The following is a 12,020-nucleotide window of genomic DNA, read 5'->3' as shown; positions in this document are numbered from 1 at the left end:
AAAGACATCAGCAATAAACAGTAATCTTTTGTTCAATAACTTCTATCTAACTTCTATCTAAAAACAATAGATAGCCTACAGAGAATAAATGCAGAAGAAAGAGGAATGCTCTTCACTGCCACACATACAGATAAAAGTTCTCCGTTTAGGCTTAAGGCTAAAACATCTGGGTGGGACGTGTGACACTGACCTGTAAATCTCACTGGTGGAAAAATTCATCTGCCAGATTCAGAAAACTCATTTTTATTTATTTTTTAAGAACTTAGCATTGTTCTATTCTAACCCTTACATGTTTCTTATTTAACCCTTCCAGCTAGTTTTGTTTTGAATTTTTTTAAATGATTTTTGGTAATTGCTTAGAATTATTGAGAAAAAAGGAAACAACAGCAATTATATTAGTAAGATGTTAACTCACCGTTAGGCATCATATCAGCTTCAGTATATCTTAATATACTGTAAATTAAAAAAAGTCTTCATTATTGCACTAAGAGAGGATGTAAGAGTTTTTTACTCAGCTGGAGTGTTGATGTGGTGACAAGCTCTGTTTCATCTCCCATAGATGTTAAAGTGGCCTAAAAACGGGTGACTCCACAGTACATCACAGTAACCTCCATGCCCTGTGAATGGGGGCATTGGCATCTTGAAAAATACCACTTTCATCAGGATATAAATTTTGGAATAAATTCCCTATTCAAATTCTATGGCAGCAACACATTCCAAAGCACATTTGCTGCTACCGTCAGTATATCACCACCTGCTGGTGAAAATAATACTATTACATGAGTACATTTAATGAATGATACCATTATTTGGAAATAAAGCTTTAAGGTACAAATCACAGACGGTATGTGAAACTATTCAGTCGGAATGTCGCACATGAACTATAAGATGTAAACATCAGTATAGTATTTAAAGCTATAAGGGGCTTCTGTGTGTGTAACATATAGTGTGATTCTGTGATGAAGAAAGACTAATGCCCTTGAAAATGAGCTCGGTTACATTAGCAGAAGGAGCTGATATGGTAAGTGGAGGTAAAACACACAGTTCAGATAAATAGTAGAAAAAGGTGAGAGTTCTTGTTACTCTCTCCTGTAACACACAAGAACAGCAGTGGAGCTAAAATCAATGTAAGTTCAATCAATGTAAGTTACATTTCTATAAGTTTTTATATCATATGAGTTTTTGACAGATTTTTAATAACCTACTGTTATTAAAAATTAAACAATTCAGAAATGTTTTAGCTGAATGTCATTTAAATTTTCTGTAGAAAAGATTATATGAAGACAATTGAATATACTGAATAATAAATCTAATTTGCACTAGTATGTTTTACTTTATACCTGTTACATTTTTAAAAGAGCAATGTTACTTTGGCAGTTAAGGTTCTAGATTACTAAGTGAAAGTGTAACCCGGATTACAAAAGTTTACTGGTTTGATGCCCACCACTACCAGGTTGCTGCTGTGTGCTTGGACTGTATTTGGTCCCAACTGAAATTCACTTTGTACAACAGCATCTGATAAATGATGTAATAATGAAATTTAATTTGATTTGTAGTTTAGCAAGAAAATTTTACCTCGCTTAGAGGGGGACACTTTTGAACTCACAGGCCTGTGTTAGTTTGAATTTAACATAAAGAATAACATGAATATCTTTTATTCTAAAATAATATATTAATTAGAGAATTTCCAGCTTTCCCATCCCCTTCAGTTCATTGCAGCAACATGCAGTCTCTGTAGTAAATTTTCTTAGTTCTTGCTCATTATCTGACCATTAAACGGTATTTTGGGTTTGGCACTAGAACACTAGGACAATATGGAATCAAAATATAGATTTGTTGGGTGATTGGGTAAAAAAAAAAAAACAAATGTCAGTTGAGCTGATAGATGATAATCTTTGGTCTTTGACTTGTATTTTGTGTGTTTGCATTATAATAACACAGATAAAGTCAACTACATAATAAAGGTTATGTAAACACACAATGCTACTTACAGACTTGCTTTTCATCCTAGCTAATCATATACACTACATTGGCAAAAATATCTGGACACATTACCATACTCTTTTTGAATTTCCCAATCCAAAACTATGTAAATTAGTTTGGCATTACCCCAACCTCCACATTACCCTCCTTGTGGGTACAACAGCCTCCACTCCTCTGGGAAGTGTTTACACAAGATTTTGGAGTGTGTGTATATGTAAAATTATGTCCATTCAGTCAGAGGAGCATTTTAAGGTCAGTCACTAATGTTGAACAGAAATCCTCAGCTCACTTAGTTGATCCAGTTCCAATTTATCACAAAAGGTGTTTGAAGAGGTAAAAGGGCACAAGTATGATTGAACAACATTGTATTCAGTCACAACTGTAAGTTGCTTTAAATAAAAGCTTCTGCTTAATACCATAAATTGTACATATGAACAGAGTTTTTCTTTCTGACAACATAAATACTTACTGAAAAAGAAGAAAAAAAATCCAACCAAATTAGTAATACAGTAAATTATTAGCTGTACAAAAATACAGCATAGGGTGTCAGGCATGTAGTCTGTTTAGGATAACAACTCAATGTGGTTTTAGTCAAGTACTGGCTGAAGTTTTACTTACATGTTAGCAACATTAGCATTACAGCTTCAGTCCAAAACAAAAGCAAACTTCTAATTGATTACCTTAATGGATGGAAAATTTTGTCATTTTATGGCTTAAATATTACATTTTTACAGCTTTTCCTTACTTGACCAAGAATCACTTTTCCTTCCTGTCTCTTGTATTCTACTTAGATGACAGCACCATCTGATTGGGCCAATCTGACCCTGCACCTGCAGGACTCGTTAACCCGTGCTTTGGATGACTACCTGAAAAATTGGCGGAGTAACAACACGCAGGCAAAGCACACTCTCAACGCCAGATTGGCAGAGGAAAACTTCACCAATGTTGTTTGGTACCTGGTGGTGATGATAGGGATATTTGGCTTTATCGTGGTGGCCATTCTAGTAAGCACAGTGAAGTCCAAGCGCCGGGAGCACTCCAATGATCCTTATCATAAGTACATTGAGGGAGACTGGAGAACCCAACCTCAGGTGCCGGCATACAACCAGAGCTATGTTATCTCCAACTTCCATGCCAGAACCTTTAATGGCCCTGGCTCACCATGACCAACCTTCTTTGTATGTAAAACATACAGTATTTGAAATGATGTGTTTGTCTTTTATGATTTAATATTAAACTGATTTAGTTGTAATTTGTTTAAATGTAGTTAAACAAGTGGGAGTCGTCAATGCAATGTAATGACTTAATGTAATAAAATTAAATAAATTGTCTTGTTCCTTATTAAGTGTGATTATAAAAGGTTCTTTGTAATTAACACTGAACACAACAAAAAAATTATTGTGCTGAGAAATACAATTACTGAACATTAACAAGGCATATCTACAGTTACTGGATGAATGCAGTGCAAGGTGAAGCGCCACACTAGCAAGAATAAAAAACATAAAAACAAGGTATTTAACCAAGGTAGAACAATTCTGTGTCGAAAAGCCACTTTACGAAAAGGGAGACAATTGCAAATAAATAAGGTGGCCAAAATAACGGAAACTTCTGCAGCTGCAAATAGATAGAACAGGGACAGTGCACAACTGAAAACTGGTTGTCACAATATGACAGGATGCTTTAGCTGTCCTCAACAACTCAGTTCTCAGAAATAAGTAAAGACAGGAAACCCCCAGAACCCACCAGGACTGGCAATACGCAAGCAGCACCCCAACGACAGCAACTGGCGCAGACTGTGCATAACATGAATTTACAGGTGTGATCTGCTCCAGAAATGGAAGTCATGTCTATTCAATGTCACGTCAATGGCTAAACATGTGTCTGTCGAGGCATGGGCTAGCCTGTGACACTCAGTCAGCCTGGCTTTTGTGCATGCAGCAGTGGTTGCAAAAGCGCTGTGGCATGTAGAGAACAAGAAAGGGAAAAAAAACTGTGAAAACCTGGAAACATTAATATTCAATAATAAACTAAAAAAATCACCAATTGGCCATGTCAGTTCATTTTCAAGCATAATAAATAAATCCATATAAAAACATTTAGATTTTCATAGCAGAGCAATGTGCACGTCTTGCTAAGTTGCAGCTGTTTGTCTCAATTCAGAGGGCATTTCCAGAGTCACAGGCAGGGGTCAGGACGGTGATCTTCTTCAAGAATGATTCTATTCTCAGATTGGAGCCCTCCCGATTAAGGAGCTAACTGGCCAGCCATCCTGGGGAAATGGCTATTTAGAAAGACCATACTGCGCCACTTTGTCTGTCCACACGCTCTCTAATGCACGCACATGCAAGTTGAAGCGCCCTGTTAGTAATGACCGTTTGCTAATGATGCTAATGACCTTTCCGGTATGCCAGGGTTAGGATGGGATATTAACAAATATTGCCTAGTAGCCCTAAACATTAGTGCATACATGTGGTTTGTGAGGCTTATTTTTAGCCACTCCTGTGGCTTGTTGTGGCCCAGCTGATGAAATGATATGAGTGTCTGGTTAGGGTACAATATTCTTTGGCTTTCTCACTGTGTGTACACTTACTCATATGCTTACATGAGCTGCTCACTGATGGATCTGTTTAAACCATTGGAATTACTTTGCACTGACACTACGAGAATGCTTATCTTAGGACATACCATTATCTTGTCAAATGTTTACTTTCACATCATGATAAAATATCAGGAGTATTTATACAGGAGTAGCGAGTCCTCCACATTGTTCCTGTCCTTTGCTGTTAACTAAAGTATTTTTAGCCCTGAAACAACTGGGCTCTAAAAAAGGCCCATGGAGAGAGACAGAGGACCGCTGCTATGTAAGGTATCCCCCTCACTCTCTTTCTAACCCCACTAGCCCTGTGCTTTGTCTTCAACCTGCAGTGACAGAGAAACAGTCAGGGGGACTGTGAGACCTGATTTGCTAGTGTGAAGGTTGTTTGAACCAAATTGCAACAATTTCTTCTTTTAAATTTTATACTTTATTTAAACTTTTTTGTTTAGTGTTTTTGGGATTACGTTCCATTCTTCAGACTAATCTGCAGCCTGAAAGAGACCTGAGTGACTAAAGCAGTGTGCTTGGGTACTACTGGGACCATGAGGACACCCTGGTTTTTAGTGCTGGTGTTTCTGAGCTTACAAGCCCTCGCCTGGGCCAAGAAGGGTCTGGAGTTCCCCCGCTATGATGGCAAGGACCGAGTGCTGGACATCGACAGCAAGAACTACCGTAAAGCGCTCAAGAGTTATCAAATGCTCTGTCTGTTCTACCATGCACCGCCACCGGCCAGCAAAGAGCTGCAGAAACAGTTTCAAATGACTGAACTTGTACTAGAGGTGAGAGAGTGAGAGCAAGAAACACATATCAATGGAGTAGATAGAGTCAAATAGAATAGAGTATTTGCACGTGACACAGCATATGACAGTCTTAAGCACAATGCACAGTCAAAAGGTTACATAAACTTGTACAGAACTGCAGGATTATATATGTTTTGGTAACTGACATGTTAAAACAATTTTATGTTAAGTTTATTGTGACAAAATCTGATGTTCTTTTTTTACGCAGCAGCCTCTTAACCTATAGCAGTAATTTATGACATGTTTTTCTTACATCTTGGATTATTTTTGCCCATCTGAACATGTATTCTTTTGGCATAAGGTGATAGTTTGGAATTTTTTCCTGACCTTGAGACAGAGTACACTCTTCAATGTATTTTGTAATAGGTGCAGTCATTTTAGCTCCATTTATATTGATCAAGAAAAAAAACCCACCAGTGACAGTCAAAGTTGCTGTTTGTATATTTTCAACCATATTTCCTCAAAAACGCAAAATAAAAAAACACATACACACAAACATACAGTTTTTGAACAAAAAGTACAAGTGCAAAAACCCATAAAACCTCAAGACAGTGATGGCATTTGTGTTTGAATTAAAATTGTTGTCGAATGATATAAAATGCAGTAAAGTATATCTATTATTTTATAGTATATCTATAAAGGAATTCATGTATTATATGTAATCCTGTGTTACATTAAATTTCTGAAATGTAATGTGTGTATATATGTAACTGTCGTATTTTTGTATAGTGATATCAGCAATTTTATTTATGCTTCCTTCAAATTATATATACAGCATACAATCTGCAGTCTGCATTCATTTTAAATGCAACACTACACAGTTCAAGGCTTTAAATTATCTACTCCACCACATCTTTTGAAATACCTGTTGGAACTGTTAAAAGGATTTAAGAGCAATTCAAAATTTTGCCAAATAGTTCTGTTAGTGCTCTGAGTTTCCTGCCTCCCAAAGTCATTTGTCTCTGAAGTACAGAATGGCAAACTGACACGGTTCTCTTCTATTCTGAATTGGTATTCTAAACAGATAGTTGAGTTGGTGCACCAATTTATTCTTAGGAGCTTGTGAATGCTTTTCTTAACATGCCTCAGATGGTGGATTTTGTTCCTAGCTACTTAATTTAACTGTCCTTTCTCACCACAGATTAACATTCTGAACAGGCACCAGAATCTAACTTGTGTTCACTGATAGAACTTATGGAATATTTTTTAATAGTGATGATCTACTACTCAGCTGAAGTTTTGCATGTTTGTAGACTGTGTGCCAAAAAGACATAAATTATCACAGTCAATGAGGAATTAAGTACTAAATAACTGAAATCTCTTGCCTATTTTTATCATGTTGGAACATATTAAGACAAACATATTATTAATATAGCACATTTTAAAAAACATCAGTGGCTGCAGTGGTTTTTCAGTGGTTAGGTTTTCCTGCAATCCATTGATAGGTTGAGAGATTTTATCTAATCTCATCCAAGCAGCCACTGTTTGAACCTTCAGCAAGTAATTTACCATCCTCTACTTACATGGCACTTTGTCCTTTGGGGTAATGGGAAAACAGCATACAGCAAAATAGTTGCCAAATCTCAGTCAAATTATCAAAACATTTTGATGGAATTCTACATTTACATAATATGCACCCATGTGTGTTTATGGACTTTTTACATTACACACTAATTAAAGAAATATTATCTTTAAATAACATTTCCATTTATTACTGGTGTGTTAATCTGCAGGTGGCAGCTCAGGTTTTACAGGAGAAGAACATTGGGTTTGGAATGGTTGACTCTGACAAGGATGCCAAGGTTGCTAAGAAACTAGGTAAGAGTAAATATATAATATAATAAATAAACAACATTTGTAATGCAACATATTGCAGTTTTACAGATGTTTCATCTGCTTTATGTTGTTGGAGTATTTATGACATTCTGAATTGAATTGAATTGAATATTAAGGATGAACCTGAAATCATTGGGACTTTGCCATGATGTAACAGACTGTATTATTATATGCATGTTGTATATGGTGGTGTGTAATACTGAATGAAATATTTTTCATCAGGTCTACAAGAAGAGGGAAGTGTGTATGTTTTTAAGGATGACCGAGTGATTGAATATGATGGAATGCTTTCTGCAGACGTTCTTGTAGAATTCCTGCTGGATGTAAGAAATCCTTCTTCCTGTTTTCTTCACTGTGTCATTCCATTTAATTAGCACACCCTTAGTAAAGCCTGTGTTGATTGAAATGTATAGCAGTGCTCTGAATTCTCTGCAGCTGTTGGAGGATCCAGTTGAGATCATTGATAATGCTCTAGAGCTGCAGGCTTTCGACCGTATGGAGGAGGACATTAGACTCATCGGCTACTTTAAGAGTCCGGAGTCTGAGCGTAAGTGGGAGATAAAGACACCTCAGCGGGTTACAGTAGAAGAATATTTCTTGTACACATAATTACTGTTCACTCATAACTCAGCTCCTCTTTTTCAGATTTTTTGGATTTTCATGAGGCAGCTGAGCAGTTCCATCCTTTTATCAAATTTTTCGCCACATTTGATAAAACAGTAAGTATTTTATGCTGTCAAAATCTAGAGCAAAATCTTATTTCTTTCTAACAGTTGTTGCTAAAAATAATTTCTAGTTGGCCACAGGGAATTTGGTTTGTAAAAGATTTTGTGTACTACTGTTTGATAAATTGTTTTTTCATGTTGATGATGAACACATACACTGTTTATTTTGGCAGGCATTTGATAAACTATTGCAAAACATATATCCCAGTATCCTATCTGCACTGTGATGTGACTCACCTTAACACCAGTAATAAAATTAATTGCAATTTGAGCGATAGTACCACTTTTGTTGGTCCTCATCAGATGCCATAACGATTATGTCATCTGTCATTAGGGAGTCTTGGTCATCCAATCACCTGTTGGCAGGTATGTGGCTTGTCCCACTCCCTTCCCAGACCACTGTTGGTAGGCACTCACTACAAGTGAGCACCGCTTGCTTTTTTGAAGCTACATCAACTCAGTTGTCTGGGCATGACAATTTGGCAATTATCAGTCACCCAGGTCTTTATACTTTCAGTACGATGTCTGTCCTGATCTCTTAATAAAGCTTTTGTTTTTTGTGAGAAATATTTAGCTGTTTTGTGTTCCAGGTTGCTAAAGAACTGACTCTGAAAATGAATGAAGTAGACTTTTATGAACCATTCATGGAGGAACCAGTCACTATTCCAGACAAACCCAATACTGAAGAAGAACTTGTGGCTTTTATCACAGAGCACCGGAGGTAATCATAGTGTCTGTATGAAAATATTGAATAATGATTGAAAAATTATGAAAGCAGCTACAGTTTGGGTGATTTTCTATTTACATAAGGGATATTGGATTTTATTCATATGTATAAGTACTTTTTATTTCAGAATTCAGTAAGGAGAAAAGCAAGCTTATTTTTAAGTGACACAGTCAGTTCTCTGCATGTTACTGATAACATTTTATTACTGTGTTTCACCACCATAGACCAACTCTGAAAAAAATGAGGGCCGAGGACATGTTTGAAACTTGGGTAAGACATATTTAAAAGGAATAAAGAATGACTGGGTTCCTTACAGTTTTTAGTTTGGCAACAAATTTTGTTTTAGTTTAAAGACTAAAAAGCTAAATTAAATCTGTCATATTTCAGTCAAATGGCTACTGCTAGTTTTTTGTTGATGACAAGCAGCATCAGTTTAGTTTAACTGAAATTCAATAGAAATGATATTCTTATGAAAAATCAAGTGTTAATTGTTAACAAGGTTAATTATCTTGTGTAAATATCCTGTCCTCTAGGAAGATGACATGAATGGCATTCACATTGTTGCCTTTGCAGAACAGGAGGACCCAGGTACATGGAACACAGTTAAAGCTGATGGTTTTACTAATAATATCTATGTTAAACATTTGGATGACTCGTTTATTCATGTTGTGTTTAGACGGTTTTGAGTTTGTAGAGATTCTTAAAGATGTTGCCAGGGAGAACACTGAGAACCCAAACCTAAGTATTTTGTGGATTGATCCTGATGACTTCCCTCTGGTCAGTACCTTCATCTCATATTCATTGAACTATAACATAATAATTGTGACAAAATGAAACTAAAAGATATTTTGTATTTCATCTTTACCTCCTCAGCTGATTCCCTACTGGGAGAAGACCTTTAAGGTTGACCTCTTCAGACCACAGATTGGAATAATCAATGTCACAGATGTAAGTTTTACACACTGCAGCGCTGCTATGATATCACACTACATGTGTACCACCAGTAAATAGATATCCATACTTCTGCACTTAAGTAGGAGTCTTTTCCAATCCCTACATTACTAGCTACAACAGACCCATACAATTTATTCAAAGGTGTTCATTGGGGTTGATGTTAGAGCATTTTGCAGGGCAAAGGAGTTCCTTCACACCAAACTTATTGAACCATGTCTTTATGGACCTCACTATGTGTAATGGAGCACATGCTATTCATGAAAATTAAAATAATTTATTTTATTTGATTGATTTTAGACACTACTGTGAATGTGGTTGAAAAACATGAGCTGTACAATAAAATGATCAAACGAACTAACACTGCTGTAAAAATAAAAATATTCTAATAATTTAAAGCAGCATTACTCTAATCCCTAAGAAGCTAAAGTTAACGTTTTTATTCCAAACAAATATGTGTTCCACCTGATTCTAATTATGTAAATAGTAGGCTGTGGTCTTTACTCCACTAAATACTGGAATTAGGTGGGCTCAATAGCTTTAAAAGTAGAATAAAGAAAAAGCAGGTGAGAAGTTTTACTTTATGCCATGCCATTAAAGAACTGAACCAGTGGAGAGAGTTCAGTACAGGTGACTAATACAGGTCCTTTCCTTGGTACCAGTATAATGGTTTACAACTGAGACATGAGGTGATGAATATAAAACCACAATATATCATTATACAGTACAGTGATCAATATAAAAAGGAAAAAAACACAAAATAACTTAATTCAGTAAACAATGTTAAAGGTGTTTTGACCTTTGACCACTCTTCCATCCATTGTCAGGCTGACAGTGTGTGGATGGTAATGGACGATGATGAGGAATTGCCCTCTGCTGAGGAGCTTGAGAGCTGGATAGAGGATGTGCTTTCTGGAAAGGTTAACACTGAAGATGATGATGATGACGATGATGATGATGATGATGACGACGATGATGATGACGATGATGACGATGATGATGACGACGACGATGATGACGATGATGATGATGACGACGATGATGATGACGATGATGATGAATGAACTATAAACTCTGAGAATTCTGTGGAAACCAAAACTTGACAAGCTTTTATTAGATTGCTCAGGGCAGCTACAACATTAACAGTGAAATAATGTAGCACATTTTTGTGCATCACCTTTACTAATGGCGTATTATCACCATTATCTTAAAGGGCTTGTTGTTAAACTACTGATACATTTTATTATATATTTGTAATATATAATGACAATTATTTTGGTTATACAGTAGATTCTGAAAGTATTCAGGCTCCTTGACTTTTGTTGTGTTGTAGATTGATTTTGATTGAATATAATTGCTTAATATAAATCCTTTTTACCCATCATCACCAGATAATCTTTTCTTTATGTTGCTTTATGCTGCTTAGCAAACTCCAAAACGGCTGCCTTTTACTCAGTAGTAGTCACTGTTGCCAATCTATCATAAAGGCTTGATTTATTAAATACTGCAGAGATTCCAACAAAGTGACCACTGGGTTCTTCCTTAGCTCTCTGATCAAGGCCTTCTTTGCCTGAATATCCAATTTGGCCAGACAGACAGTTTGAAGAAGGTTTTAGATTGTGCCATTTGGAGTGGGTCTGGATACTTGTGAATAAAAGGTTTCAGATGATTATTTATTCATTTTTGGGGGAAAAAAAACATTTTTCATTATTACTTTATTATTATGGATGATTAAGTCTGAATACTTTCTGAATCCACTGTACATGCACTTGCAAACATTTTACATTTCAATAACAATCTTCTCACTGTCTAAAAACTGTAACAAATATTTCAAATAAACACAGAATTCTATTCGAGTGGTTTATTGTGTATGTGAAAAGTTATGTGTTTAAAACCAGTTAAAATTAAGCAATATATTAAGTTAATGAATTTATTTCACATTATCGTAGGTTATTATTATTAGGTTCTGCACTTGGTTCTCTTTTTTTAATTGGGTTTATCCAATTACACAGTTGTATCCTTTCTTCACTGCTGCAGACCCCTACACAGACCGAGCAGGATTTTACCTAACACACGCCCCCGCAGACATGTGTACACCTTCCAACTGCTGCTTTGCACCTGCCAGAAACTGGTTTACGCACCACTCTCCATTATTCACTAACTGTACAGGCGCTTTCGACCAGACAGCAGAGGCCACAGTTGCAGCAGTAATGATAAATGAGTTGTGGGAGAAATCTCTCCTAACATACTGTACCTAGCCAGTCTGATAGCACAGTGAGCCAAGTGGGTATATCCACTAAAAGAACATTAAACAATTAAACGTGGTTAAATAATTGTTCTTCGGCCGCTCAGGTGGCGCAGCGGTAAAAAGAAAACGCGCTGCAACCAGGGCTGGATTCTGA

The 12,020-nt window shown here is 36.3% G+C and overlaps 1 protein-coding gene across 1 annotated transcript; it reads left to right on the top strand.

Moving 5' to 3' along the window:
• The first annotated feature begins 4,932 nt into the window (after positions 1–4,932).
• Positions 4,933–11,458, top strand: casq2 (calsequestrin 2). Its single transcript, XM_063005616.1, has 11 exons — positions 4,933–5,358; positions 7,113–7,197; positions 7,438–7,538; positions 7,651–7,762; positions 7,861–7,934; positions 8,531–8,661; positions 8,892–8,937; positions 9,201–9,255; positions 9,344–9,444; positions 9,541–9,615; positions 10,446–11,458. Exons 1-11 carry the CDS (start codon positions 5,122–5,124, stop codon positions 10,680–10,682), a joined length of 1,254 nt encoding a protein of 417 aa, XP_062861686.1. The 5' UTR covers positions 4,933–5,121; the 3' UTR covers positions 10,683–11,458.
• Positions 11,459–12,020: the final 562 nt, after the last annotated feature.

The sequence above is a fragment of the Trichomycterus rosablanca genome, chromosome 12 (assembly GCF_030014385.1).
Source record: "Trichomycterus rosablanca isolate fTriRos1 chromosome 12, fTriRos1.hap1, whole genome shotgun sequence".
Lineage (NCBI taxonomy): Eukaryota > Metazoa > Chordata > Actinopteri > Siluriformes > Trichomycteridae > Trichomycterus > Trichomycterus rosablanca.
Note: the sequence above shows the minus strand (reverse complement) of the source record. Positions and strands in the feature narration are given on the sequence as shown.

Coding starts and splice junctions, on each gene's coding strand:
- casq2 (XM_063005616.1), top strand. CDS start 5,122: ATGAGGACACCCTGGTTTTTAGTGCTGGTGTTTCTGAGCTTACAAGCC. Junction 5,359..7,112: donor TGACTGAACTTGTACTAGAG/GTGAGAGAGTGA, acceptor GTTAATCTGCAG/GTGGCAGCTCAGGTTTTACA. Junction 9,256..9,343: donor TGCAGAACAGGAGGACCCAG/GTACATGGAACA, acceptor TGTTGTGTTTAG/ACGGTTTTGAGTTTGTAGAG.